General features: G+C 48.5%; 1 protein-coding gene across 5 annotated transcripts in view; it reads right to left on the reverse strand.

Annotated features, from left to right (window-relative positions):
* Positions 1-14,242, reverse strand: part of LOC114875343 (homeobox protein homothorax) — a 369,739-nt gene that overhangs the window by 147,904 nt on the left and 207,593 nt on the right. For 4 of the 5 annotated variants that reach the window (XM_029185507.2, XM_029185504.2, XM_029185505.2 and 1 more), the window contains exon 8: positions 9,113-9,220. The exons of the other annotated variant lie outside the window; for it this stretch is intronic. In XM_029185507.2, the coding sequence (XP_029041340.1) occupies positions 9,113-9,220 (108 nt within the window). The remainder of the gene's footprint in view (positions 1-9,112; positions 9,221-14,242) is intronic. 5 annotated transcript variants of the gene reach the window in all.

Here is a 14,242-nt window from a genome sequence, read left to right on the forward strand (position 1 = left end):
AAAAACCAGAATTTATAAAGAAGAACAATGCAACTGCGAGAAAACAGCAAAGTCACCTGCATCGAATGGTGAATTACGACGCGGAGTATCGTTTCTAATAATAAACGCGATTTATCGACGTGGGCGAGGCTGCCGCGCAACAGGGCGGAATAAAACAATAATAAAACGAATGAAAAGTAGACAAGGAGAGCTAGGACCGTTATTTGGTCAAAGGATCGACGAGCATCGATAAGAATTTTTTTTCAAGGAGTGTCCAACGTCGAGTGCACGACCGATCGTCGACGCGAAGAATAGAAAGCATGGTCGCGCAAAACCGTCCAACGGTCCAGGTACGAGGAGGAGAAAGAAAGGCGGAACAACGAGGATCATTGTACCCGCGGATCGAACGCGACGGATTCCGTGTACGATGGAATGTAACGCCGTAATAACACGTCCGACGGTACCGGTAATATCGGCTGAGGTATATGCGACGCTCTCTTGTACGACGATGTAAACGCATCAAGTACGTTCTAATAGATATACCTCTCTCGCGCCAGTACCCCTCGGCAATTCAGCATCGGACATACTTTAGTCGAACGTCGAACAGGACTGGAATGACTATTCGATGCGGTCGGTACTCGGTCCCGACTACGCTCGGCTTGTGTATACGGCTCAAAGAACCTGCAGGCAGTTACTTCTTGAAAAGCTTGTTCTTGTCTGTTGCGCGTTTCAAGAATACGCCTGAAGAATTCCTTTTAGAATTTCCATAGCCGATTGTCACGCGGCGACTATACCGTAGCTGTACCGTTTTCCCTGTAAACGGATACACCGTTGAAATTTATCCCTGACTTTTATAGTTTCTTCGACGAGACGAAGGATAGAGGAGACGCGTTAATTATCCGTATCGAACCGACCGGGGCCGACTTCTTAACGGTTTGCCCATAGTTTCGCTCTATTTTCCAGTGAAACCGAAGAGTATACCGAGCTCCGTTGTTTCCAGCCTCTCGCTCTCTATCCTCCGCCTCTTCAGCTTCACCGTCCATTGTGTACTCGAGGATGCCAGTGCGCGCATTGTGCTCCGACACAATAATAATTGCGCTAATGATCGCGCTCGAAAAGCGCTTTGTAATCGGTGGCCAGAGCCTCTTTAGTCATCCTTCAAAGTATCCAGGAGAAAAGTTGAAAGTTCCATCAAACCCGTTAAATGTACCTCCGAAAAAATGCAACTTGAAATTCGTGATCGAAGATTTGAATATACATCGACGGATCGTATGATTCTCATTTCCTATTCGAAAAAAAAAAAAATTGAGAAAAACCTCGACGTACCTTTGTCGAGCAATTTCGCGGAGCTTCGATCGACAGAGAGAACAATTACAGACGAATTAGCAGGAGAAAAAAAAAAAAAATGAATCTATCCAGACGCGGACAAAATTAAAAGGGGGCCGAGGGGTTGGGGGGGTATAATGAAAGGACGAACGAAAATGAAAGAGACGAAGGCAGGAGCAGCGACCTCCGTTGAACCCGGTGCTCGTCACACAGGCCAGGGGTCCGCACGTACACGTTAAAGGGATAACGTGGACACGCGTGTGAGAACAGAACGTACATTCCTAGGACGCGCGTTAACGTACATAGGAAAGCGGGTAGGATACGCCACGCGGGGGCACTCTCTTCATTTCCAGGCTGTCACGAGCAGAAGAAGATTCGGCCTGCGTTTGACAGCCCCAGGGTCTGGGTTGGGTGCTGCTGCTGCTGCTGCTGCTGCTGCTGCCGGGGCTGGGCCGTAGGTTGGGAGAACTCCGTGCAGGGGCACGTTCGAGGTGAATGTGGATGTGGAGGTGGAGAAAGAGAACACAGGAAGACGAAAATGAAAGAGGGAGAGAGATAGTACAAGTTGGCGTGTGCCCATGTGCCGGTACCACCGATTGTACCGTGCTGTACCGTGCTACATCGAGAAACCACCCTTCCCTCCTGCCACCCTCTATTCCATATAGCTTTCGCTCACCCTCTGCTAGCACACTTTCAAGCTATATTCCTCTCTTCCACAATTTTTTTTTTTTTTTGTCTCTCCGCTTCTCCGTGTGTATTTTCCTGGCGCTCGTCCCTCCACCTCCGCGTGTCCTCTCTTTCTCTCACTCTTCTTTGTCCGCTCCGATGACGCAGCCGGCAAACTCGCTCAGCCCCTTCGTAAATTCCACGTTTTAATTATTCCACCGTGTTTTTCTTTGTTCCATGCCAGCGCGGGTGCTAGCGATACTCGAACGGATCTCCCCGTCGCGACGCTTTACGAAACGCACCGCTTCTAGGGGTAGAGCTTTTAAAGTCGTCCAACTGCGACTAGGAAGACGAACGCGTGGCGACAACGATACAGTTACGAAGATATTCTTAGGAAAAATGATTCATTTTCTTGGGAAGCTTGTGTAGGTTGCCATTACGCGCAGCTGCTGCAAGGACCATCATCCCCGTGGTCCCGCGGATTTTCATATTTCGAAATATATCGTCCAACTAACGGCGATGCTTCTGTCGTTGCCAGGGAAAATATAAAGATTCCAGCAACCAGTCGATAACCGGTGGGAAAGTTTGGAACGTAGGTGAAATTCGAAGAAGACCACGGTAGACTCAGGTCCATTCTGGATGGTAACACGGGTGCGGAGCAAACGGGAAACGCAGATGCAACGACGGCTGCTGTTTAATATCGCTGCCGCACATGGGCACGCTTCGAGACACATTTCACTAATATTGCATCCCGGCCCAACCGCCGAGAAGCGAGAACAGAGTCGCGGGTGGCTCCCAGTCAAACACGCTTTACATATCTCTTGGCGCATTAATATATTCAACGCGTATGAATATTGTAGAGAGAGAGGAGAGAATATTCATGTTACTGAATATTTCAAAATGAAGAAGTTGAATATTGATTTCATGTTTATATTATTTCGAAACCGAGCCTTAAAATCTGAACAGATTGATAATAAAAAATAGCACGAACTTATTGGACAATCTGATAGATACCGAACGGAAGAACAGAGATAGAGAGAGAAGTGGTGGCATTCTCGCGAGCTAAACCATTGTGCCTATCTTCGACTTCATGAAATCTGCAGTTCACCCTCCCTCTATCTCTCTCTTCCTCTCGCGGCTATCACTGTTATGTATGGCTACACCTCTCGCTCCTCTCTCACTCACCCCCTGCTATCTCTCATTGTTCCGCGACAGAGCTTTGTGCTTTGTGCCTCCCGCAACTCCGGAACTATTTCCGTGCCTTTGAGTAAGGAACTAATGAATACGGACCGTGGATAGCAGCAGGCAGCACGGCTGTGTGTATATCCCGCGACGTGTATCACGTTTATCGGCCTGTCGCCTTCCTTCTTCGTCTCCTTACTTCCTTTCGCTTTCCTATGTTCTTTTCTCTTTTTAACTCGCCGTATCATCACGCGACGGCTCGATTGTTCCAACCACCACTATTCTACCCCGTTCTGCTTTACCCGTATCTCTACCCCTCTGTGCCTTTAATCCCGCTGACGTTCCAGCTTTCTTCTTTTACTTTTTCGCCCCACCTTTTTTTTGATACTTGCACCAACTACGAAACTCGTTGGGAAACAGAGGATCAGTTTGATCGTTGATTTCGGGTGATTTGTGCGAAATTGGATCAAATGATTCCCTTATTTTTATCTAAATTTTTCTGCTTTAAATTATGCGCGTTCATCGTCCATCGAATCACTTTTCCAACAAACGCTCATTCACCTTTGCCTCTCAAGTTCTTCCTCTATCCGGGTCCGCATTACCTTCGAGCCAGTGTTCAACGCATGCAGTTTCGACGAGACGTTTTCAAGCGAGCCGTTTTCTGCCTCCATGGGAACCAATTACCCTCCCACCCTTTTCGCGAGAATGGCCGCCCCTTTGGGCGATGGTCGCCGGTATGCGACTCGCCGCTCTGTTCCCTGTTGCTGAGTGACCGAGTACGCGCGTTCGCCATGTAAGCGAATGGAATAACGAAAAATCTTCAAAATAAACGCAAGAATTTTGGAAATTCAATAGAAAGAAACAAGAAACCGTTCGATTCTTAATCAAGCAACTCGAAAAATCGAGAAGAGTGAAACATTGTTCCCTGTACTTTGTACTCCTCGAATATTTCTCCTGCTAGCTTTCATGTATTTACCTGTGTACGTACACGTGGTACACACGTAGCGACGCGCATACATAGGCGGATGGAACGTATGTCCGGTTCCACCGTAAGAGAGGTTCCAGAGGAAACGAGCGGAGGACGAGACGAGGAAAGAGAGGGCAGAGACGCGAGAGAAAGAGACGAGGGCCGGTGATGGATCGTCCAATCAGTGCCGCGAGATGGAGCACGAGAGAAACGGAAAGGGAACGTAGAGAGAATGAAAGAGCCGGAGAATCTTCTCCACCTATGGCATGGTACGCAGGCCGAAGAAGAGAAGAGAAGAGAAGAGAAGAGGAGAGGAGAGAGGTCATGGTCGGGTCGGTCTGCTGCTAATCGAAGAACACGAGGTGGCCCTGCGCGGCCTCACCGTAGAAACCCTCCTGCCTGAAACTTCTTCCTTCCTTGCCACGGACTATCGGTTATAACCCGCTAGCCCGACGACCACGATGATGATTTCACGCCGACGGAATGACGTTTCGATCGTCGACGTATCAGTCGACCGGGCCGGGGATGCGTTGAAGGAAATTACCAAGACACCGTTTCGCCAACACCTTCTGCCACGGCTATTCGAAATCAGCCCGGTAATACAAAGGGGCTTTTTCAGCGTGCAATTAGAACGGTGGAAGCTCGCTTTTAAGGCGAGCTAATTATAAGACCGCATCGATCACCGGCCGAGACAGCGTTCCACCGTGTAGAATCGCATGATGTACCGGCTAGAACGGGTAAAGAGAGGAACTGCGGTTGCGAGGGTTGAACCGAAAAGGGTCGCGAGCTTGAACATCGTTCAAACCACCGTGTACAATAGCGCAGGGGTTGACGGAGATCCGCGTTACCAAGAGACTCGGTACGAACGAGTGTTTCCACGCGGAACAAAGCGCAAAAGCGTAGCTGGAATTTCGATTTCAAGTTCACGAATCTAAGTCGATGATTTCTCTAATTTAAACATCGTTTCGCTGAAAGATCGTGGAAGGAAGAAAATAAATTTTCGCTCGAGGGGAAAGCAGGAAACCGTGAACTGTCGCATTATTCTTAACACGTTATTGCTTTACGGAGTCTTCGATCTTTGTGTACATATATATACTATATATGGTCGTCGGGTATTCGAGAGGTAACGAAAAAAGGGTAAAAAATGCCTCCCTATTGGACGGAATCGACTACGCCACTGGCCGTAGAGAAGAGCGAAAGAGGGAAAGAGAGTGGAGAGAGGGCGGCTAACAATGGCCGCCAACCAAAACATCCGATAAATCTAACCGGCCTGGACCTCAAGCCCCGAGGGGTTTTAAACTCTCTCACCCTCCCCCCGGAACACCGCCGACGCGGGAGCAACCCTTACATTACGCTACACTCACCGGAAAAGGGAGCCATGCCGTGTGCCATTGCAGCGTGAGCTCCAAGGGTGGCGAAGGAGGAGAGGGTTAGCCTAGAGCACCGATCCCGGGATGATGCGCGACCCACGAAAAACCAAACAGAGACAGTTTCCACCCTTTATACCCTTTCCTCTGCACCCTTGAATCTCTTGTACCTTTCGACCAACCTACTGGGTACGCGTAACGAGATTTGATGGAAGCGAATGGTCAACTTGTCTTTCGACGAGAATTGAGCAAAGTGATCCATTTACTCGCACCCTGGTTACGTTGCCATTGAAATTTCGCAGAGTGGAAAAAGAGGGAAATTTAAGCAACTAAGAATAACCAACACAATTCGAACGCGATAAATGAGACGAAGAGAGGGGGAGGAAAAAACATGGAAACGGTTCACGTAATCAAGTCTATTTTCTCGAATCTGATTCTATCCCATGAAGATAAACAGAATAACCGGGATTGACGTCAGGGATCTCGAATCCCGTCTAAACTGGTCGAGAAAAAAAAGAAAGAGAATGAACCAATGAAGAAAGCGAAGGGGAGGAAAGGAATTAGAACGAGGTCGCGAAACGAGCATGTCGATCCGTTTCGCGACGCTAATCTGCTCGATTCTGTAGACGTCGCGTTCCATCGTGTTCCGTCGCTCGGTTTCGAAGAGGAACGCCTCTTCGACGCGTAACTTAACGAAACTGAAAATAACAACGGCACCGCATTAAGGAGGCCCACGTACGGCCGGCCGGTAATGGATGGTTCGACGAAAATATATTATCGGGGATAACGCGAACGAGGTAATGTCGTCGTCGACGCAGAAACTCGATTCTCAGTTCAGCGACGTATCGAGAGGAATACCGAGATTCCTCCTCGACGGTCATACATAATCAACCTCGCGAACTTGCTCCAAGTCCCTGGGATATCTGCTCTCTCGCGCCTCGTCGAACGACGCGTACAGCCACGTTTCCGCGTCGAAGAATGTCGATAGCTTTTAAACTGCCCCGCGCGCTTTTTCAACGCGCCGTGCCGTCCGCGTTCCTCTCGGTATCCGAGAGAGGAGATTCAAAGCGCGCGGGACTCGCGTCTCGGTAATTTTAAACGGCAACTTTTACATCGGTTTCGCGAACCGCGCACGTTCGATCGGTTCTGGGAAACGTTTGTCTCCGAACGCTGCTAAAGGGACGGTGAAATTATGCGGCGTACCGCGCGCGAAAATTTCACACAAAGCGAGGTACGCGCGTAAATTGCAATCGTTGTTGCGGTCCTATTAACGAACTGCTAGGAAATAGTCGTTATTAATAACCGGCGTATCCTGCGACAAAATTTATCCCGAGCTTCCGGTCGGTCGTTTAATTCAGTCACCGATATCGGTCGCGTTCAAAAACACGCATCCGGAACAACGCGAGTATGTGCACCGGGATATGGGGCGGGGGTGGTGGGGTCGGTCGGGGTATGATCTAGCCACAGAGAGACGGGTCCGGGGGAAAGATTATGAACGCATAAATCAAAAATTAGCATTAACGATTCATTATTAACAGTCGAGGTACGCGCGACCGAGATAAAATTTATCCCCCGTTTCCGCGTTTCGATTAATTAATACGACCCCGCGGCTCTTTTTATTATTAAACAACCGCGTTAACGCAACGCCGCGGAACAAGCTGACGTTTTAACGAATTGAAACCGGCACCAGAGACCGGGAGGAACGAAGCACACGTGAAACAGAGAGACGGAATAGACAAACGCCTTCGAATTTATCAGTTCATCGTTAACTATGAATCTTATGGCAACGAGATAACCAGCTATCGTTTCGCTTTACTTATTATTTCCTGTAAAATTTTTTCAGCTATTCCGTGTTATTAATTTTCCCCTAAATAATTACGATCGTTCGTGCGATTCAATGAGTTTTCCTGATTCAGAAGAGCAACTTTGCCGGTAGCTTGTACCGCGATTCTAATTAAACTTCTATGATTCCTTTCTCATTCATTAGCCTCTCAGTCGATTGAGTAGCATAGAAAGACGCGCTATCGCTACTCCTATTATCGTGGTTAAAAGAAGAGAGGAATAAAAGGGGAGGAGGGTTGGGAGGTAGGTGGAAGAAGAAGCAAGAGGAAGCAGCAGCTTTCTCCAGAGCGCAGATCCAAGTGCGCTCCACCTTTTCTTCGCGGATCCCGTCGGTGCTGGTGGTTCTCGTACCGTGGGCGGAAGGAAGAGGTACAGATGAGAGAGGAGAACACGAGGAGGACGAGGGTACCAGAAAAGAGGGACAGACAGGTCGGTCCGAGAGAGGAACCCGTTGCTGCCATGGTTACCGTCGCATTCCCGCCTCGCCTCGTTGCCATGGAGACGCCACGTGGATTTCTCTCTTTCACCTTCGGCTTTCCCCTCTGTCTATCTTCTTCGTCCTGTCGGAGTCTCTAGCACCCAACCCTTCCCTTCGCCCTCCAGGACTCCCTCTTCTCTGTCTGGCTCCTTCTCGACCCTGACTCGCCGACGCCGCGCTCTTCTCTTCTTCTTCTACCTCTCTGGCATTCGCTCATATTCCCTCCGTTTCCTTCGAATCCACACAGGAAGAGGAGCAAAGAGGAACCGCGACACGGAGGAAAGAGGGAAGCTGGTTGCGCGAGCATGCGCGATATACCGCGTCGTCTTTCCACCGACCAACTGAACCTCCTGGACGTCTCTCGGAATCGTTCGATTACTTATCGACTGAAAGTGATTTACGTCCCCTTATCGGGGCCCACCTTGGCGGTCGCGTAATTTAATTAAAGGAGAAATCGTGGATAGACAGGATCGCGATCCCTTCCGCGTGAATTAGACGGGTATCGATGGCTATCGGACGCTCGACTTTGCGCGGCTACCGATCCACAGTAAACTCTCGCGTTATCGATTTCAACAGAAGAATTAACAGTTTTCAAGCTTTCTTTTCTAAGATCGCTGTTATAATAATTACCGCGATGGTTGCAATATTTTAAAATTCTTTACGTCACTTTAAATATCGCACCAAGTACCACCTTTCTTGGTTTACGTTTCAAGGCTGGAAATAATACTTTTGCACGACGTAACGCGCGATGATGAAATAGGTGACGCGCGTGCACGTCGCGCGATAGACAGGCGGGTGTGTAAGCGGCTTGCTTTATAAGCCCCGATTCTGATTGGCCGTCGCGTCGGCCGATATCAATATTTATTCAACCCGGCGAATGCCCGAGGCACGATTAAAACTTGTTTATGCCGCGAACGATTGCGCTCCACCCACTGGGAGCAACGTAAATCGCGTGTACTATGCACGCGCTGCTGGTGCTGTCCGCACACGCAACACAGCACCGTACTTTGCTTTTCGTATTCGTCATGATTCTTCGTTTCTCGAGCTTCTTCTTCCACCTGGTCCGTGACGATCAATCGACACCGAAATTCACGTACCTGTACGCGACGCTTAACGACGCTCGAAACGCCGCGGGTATTAAGCAGCTGAACGCGAGCGCTTTAATTAAGGATAACGTACGAGTGGGTAAAATTGGAGCGGGGAATGCGCGCGAGCTCGGTACGCTCGTATTTCGCCAAGATATTCAATTTAGAGAAGGGTGAAAGTTTTGAGAGAATTGAGAAGAGAGAAGTTGGTAAGACTTACCGGGACTACCGAGGAAGACGGAAGAGTAAAGAACGCCGCGACGCGCGTCGCTCGCCGCTCGTTGCGCGTCTGGCGGCGAACTCCATTCCCTACGCGGACACCATTTACCTGAAGCAAAGAAAAACATCGATTCTCCGTTAATCACTATTTCCAACCTCAAAAAATACATTTATATACACAAATAAACGCTTCGACACCTCGATCGAATTCGACAAGAAGAAACATAAATTCCTGGAAAAAGAAAAATGGAAACCAACGATGGTTCGTTACGCGGAACGGCTCGATTCGCGATGTATAAAAATAAAGGAACGATCTGGTGCAAAATACCAACGATTATTACGCGAACGACGCAGAATACGGACGCGCGGAAAGAATTCAACGATTGCCGATACACAAAGGAAGGAAAGAATTCGTGATCGTTCGCATCACGACTTCGACCGGCAGGAGATTCTATCGTGTGCCGCTCCATATATATCCCGTTGCTTCTTTTCATTTATTTTCTACCAGGCCGAACAGACTGCGAGGCATGGGATCTCGCCCTGTGCCACGGTTCCTTCGACCAAGAATAATCGTGCAATTATAATAATTAGATAAACGCGCGAGGAGCTTGTTGCGTTAAGAACCGGCACTCGTTCAACCAGCTTTGCCCGCCTACCGGAATGCATCGAGCGGATCGCTGGCGACAAGGAAACACGAGATCGAGTGTTTCCTGATTAAATTGTCGTTCGATTAACACGATGCGAGAAAAGGTGAGAAAATTCGGTAGTTTTCGTAATAAATTAGCGACGAGGAAATGGAAAATTTTGCGACGCGATTAACGGGGTAGCAGAGTTTCAGACTGATTTATAAGGACGAAATAGGAGGACACCCGGTGGCGGAGGTATTGCAATTTTCCGGATGCGAAAATAGGAAAGGTATCTACTTTATTTCCAGGGAGATCCCGGCTGAATGAGGATACACGGTAAGAAAGGGTGGCACCGGGGGATAAGAGTAAGCCCGCGAAACGAAGTAATTTCACACGAGAGAGTAGGGTCTCTGTCGGGCGAACAGTAGATCCTAACGGGCAAGCTGTAGTCTTATCTCGGAAATATACCGACCATCCCCCTTCCTGTTTGACGAAAATTATATTCTCGACAAACAGAAAATTGCTTCGACCCGATGAACCATCGCGCATCAAACCCACGTGCCGAAATAATAAACCTTTTCCTCAATTAATTAAAACGAGCCAACTTGTAGGAAACGACGGTGAAAAATCGCGTTTGCATGAAAAATAACGTTGTAACCCGTAATTCCGTGGCTGGATGTTTGATGGATTAAAAAAAAAAAAAAAACAAAGTACCCGGTCAAGATTCTAACTGCAGGGCCCGAGATGGAAGGTGCGTTTAACCGAACGTTACGGTTATGGTTAGTCGCGTTAATTTGTGGCCTGGCCAAATGACAGGGCCGAACCAGTGATTCGAAAGTAATGGTTATCCCACAGCTCGAGGGACAGCTGGATTCGCGTTAATGACAAGGAGATTAGAGATCCGACAACGCGTAGGATTCACGAATCCTAGTAACCGAGCGACCCAAGTGAATTCCTATCTATGATACACCTGATCGTTCGGAATAATAGAAACCAGAAACTAGACGGTATGTTTCGAAGAAAGCGAAGATGCGAGCGTTCCCGTCGATGGAATCCCGCCTTTCTACGCTCGAAGCAGCATCGAGCGAGTAAACGATACATCAGGATTATTCGGAGTCGCTCGCCTTTGCCGACCCATTAAACGCTGGCAGACCGTGCGTCACGGTTATCCCCGAAGTCCTCGATGAAACGGGACCCCGAGAATACCTGTAGAATCCTAGAACGAAGGTGGATAGCGAGCGTGAAGAAATTTATAGCCTCTAAGAGACAGGGTGTAATCATACGCGTCACCCTGTCAACCCTGTAACCGTGATTTATCGTGAGAATTTTCAACATCTCGGCATTCCTCTCCGTGTACGTGTAATTTAGTAATGCAAATTTGTTTAAATTACTAAAGCGTAAATTTAATTTTCCTTCCCTTTGCTCGGAACTATTATAAAGCAATGACATTAGGTACCCATTTTATGTTACACTGATTAAATGACGAGCGATAGGCGAATAACGAACTCGTGTAATTGAATTCGAGGAAAGTCCAAGGCAGCTGAAGCGACGATTCGAATGAATTCATTGAAAGGCCCGAACCGAGTCATGAATTATTCCGCCCCTGAAACTTTAATCACGACCGATTCCGTGTTCGCGAGAAGAGCAATCGTCGCATCTGGAAACGGAGCACGAGCCGAGTCAGTCGGGGATTCGTTAAGTGGCATCAAGCGAGACGTCTCTTTTGAACGATCGTTCTGCGGCTAAATTGCGGGTTAACTTCGGGGTTCTTGCGTTAGCGACGATAGCGGCCACGCGTTCGAGTCCGTGTTTCACGATGAAATCAGAGATGGAAACGAAACGATCGGTCCACCATATTTAAATCAAACTCCACGAAATCAGAAAAAGAGATCAACGACAGAAACTTGGTGGCTTTCTTCATTCTCGACCTCGAAACGACAACGTTCGAAACGTTATATCGGGAACATTTTATTCCCGATGATACAGAAGACGTTTCTTATCCGTCTCTGGTAATTGAGATAAGCTCGCGAGGCGTCGACGTCGGAGGATTATTCGAAAATAATTTCGTACGAGTAACGACACGCCCGGTTTATCCGTTGATCTACGGATTACCTTCGAACGAGAGGAGACGCGCGAGGGGTGGGCAGAGAAAGATTGAGGATACCCGCGCCGAATAAATTTTGTGCCGGTAACGCCGATCCTTGGTATGGGATGGCGTTAAGGTTAGACGAAGGTTACCAACGAAAGAAAGAGGTAGCAAGAGAGAGAAAGAGAAAGAGAGAGAGAAAGGGAGAAAGTAGAAGCGAAGAGAGATACAAGCGGTGGCGGCGGCAACGGCAGCAGAAGGAGAGCAGGTGCAAAGTTGGCCTGTCAGGAAGTCGCTTACAGCTCGAGGACAAAAGCTTCCCGAGGGACTCGTGCACGGCTGGAAGCGGGACTAGGGACGAAGGTCGGTCTGGATAGAGAAGATGCCAGCGAGGAATAAGGTTGAAGGTGGCGCGCTAGCTGGGGTGAGACGAGCCTAACTGTGAAATAACAGGGTGGCCTCCTCAACCCTCGTTTCGACGATGCGAGTCTCATACGTCACTTCCTTACGGCGAAAGAGGGCGGCGTCTGAGGGAGGTAGCGGGTTATATTGATTTATTTATACCGAGGACGCAACCCCAATACGATCGGGTTATTGGGAATGTATCTATATCCCGACGTATAACCTCGTCTACGTTCTTCCTCGCTGGATGGATCCTGGCGTTGCGTTACGCCCACCACTTACATTCCTACCGCCAGATTCTCTAACCATCTTCATAAATAACATTTCGTTGATTCAAGAGAAATTACGAAAGGAACGGATTCCCATGACTAAAAATACTAAATAAACAATGGAAGATCACAGGTGATAAAGTAAATGAAAAATTTTCCACGATCGTCTCGTGACGTTTTCGCGGTACCAAGGAACCGGTGTCTTTCTCGCCACGAGGCAGGAGAGGAAAGAAGAGAAGGGTCGTTCACAGATGTTCGAGACGCCGGATGATTAATGACGCCCGATAAACGTAATTTGTTGCGGAGTCGCGGACTCGTCGTCGTCCCGGCACGTCTTTCGAATTCAAATTGATAAACAGGACGCGGTTTGTAAATGGCTGGTGGTACGCGTTGCCGCGGGTCGACTCGCTGTCGGATCGAGCGGACAACTTCACTGACCGACCGGTATAGTAATTAATTTTAAGCACCGGGTTAAGCGATCTTCCCCGTTTACCCATTGTCGTCGGAGTTTAACTATTAATAATTTTCTCAAGAATTAATAAGAGAAATCAAATATTTATCAATACTTTTGAACCGTACGTTTCAACGAGAAATCCTGGAAGAACGTCGAAAAAAGGCAAACGGCGTGGCGTAAACGAGGCGGTTAACCAGCGCGAAATGAAAACGCGAACGGACGTTATTAAGAGGAATAAAGATAAGGAAGGACTAGCGAGCAGTTCTGCTTCGTTTCGGATACGTAGGCGCGTACACGCGCTAACAAACGCGGCGAAACGGGGCCCGACGTGTCGTCGTGAACGCGCGATTACCATTAAACGCGTAATGGAAACGAGCCCGAAGGAACCCTGGCCACCGACGATAAGATCGAACAAAGGTGTTAACGTAACTCAACGGCGACAGGTGAGAGCACCGGGCTTCGGTGTTGAGCTCGCGACCACTACGCTTCCGCGACTTCCTCCATAAAACGCAAATCCACAATTAACGCTCTCCACCCGACCACGCTCGAATTTACATTGCCACTTAGCGGTCGTGGTCGCGATCCTCCACCACCTTTCGCCACCGACCGACCATCCACCGCCGGTCGTTCGATGGAATTTTTAACGCGGCGATAAACGCTTTCGAACGGAAGTAAGAGCAACCTGCGTGTCGTTTCGTTAAGAGCGTGCAACTTTGCTCGTTCCTCCAATTAGCCCCGACCGAATCGAACCGATTATCGCGTTGTTTTATCGGCCACGTTCAATCGTGAGAATCCTCCTCTAGCTTTAATTTCCCGCCGTTTGTACCGTCTTCGAATTACCCTGTACCGTAGAACGTACCGCGTCAACGAGCGAGAGAACATCAAGGCAGGAATCTTAAAATAACAATCCTGGCAAAAGAAATATTCTGCTCGACGATCCGTGAGCACAGAGTTGCGACGAATAGATTATCCCCGACGAAAAGCGTGTACCATTAAGAGAACGATGTTTCCGCTTTTAGAATGTACTCTCGGGGATACGTAAATAGCAGAAGCTGAAAAGCTATCGGGAAACGCGTTCCTATAAAGAGAGCCGAATTTAGTCGGCAGAGTATGTCCCATGCTCCTAGATATCCTATCCTTTGGATCAGCACGAGATTCGGTTATTTTTACGTGGAAACTGTGGGAGTTGGACAGGGACGTCTATCTATTCCAGATTCGCGAGAAGCAGCGTCGAAATCGCTTGTCCGTACGCGTTTCATTGTAACAACAAACGAAAGGGTGAATTATCGTCGCG

The sequence above is a fragment of the Osmia bicornis genome, chromosome 15 (assembly GCF_907164935.1).
Source record: "Osmia bicornis bicornis chromosome 15, iOsmBic2.1, whole genome shotgun sequence".
Classification (NCBI taxonomy): domain Eukaryota; kingdom Metazoa; phylum Arthropoda; class Insecta; order Hymenoptera; family Megachilidae; genus Osmia; species Osmia bicornis.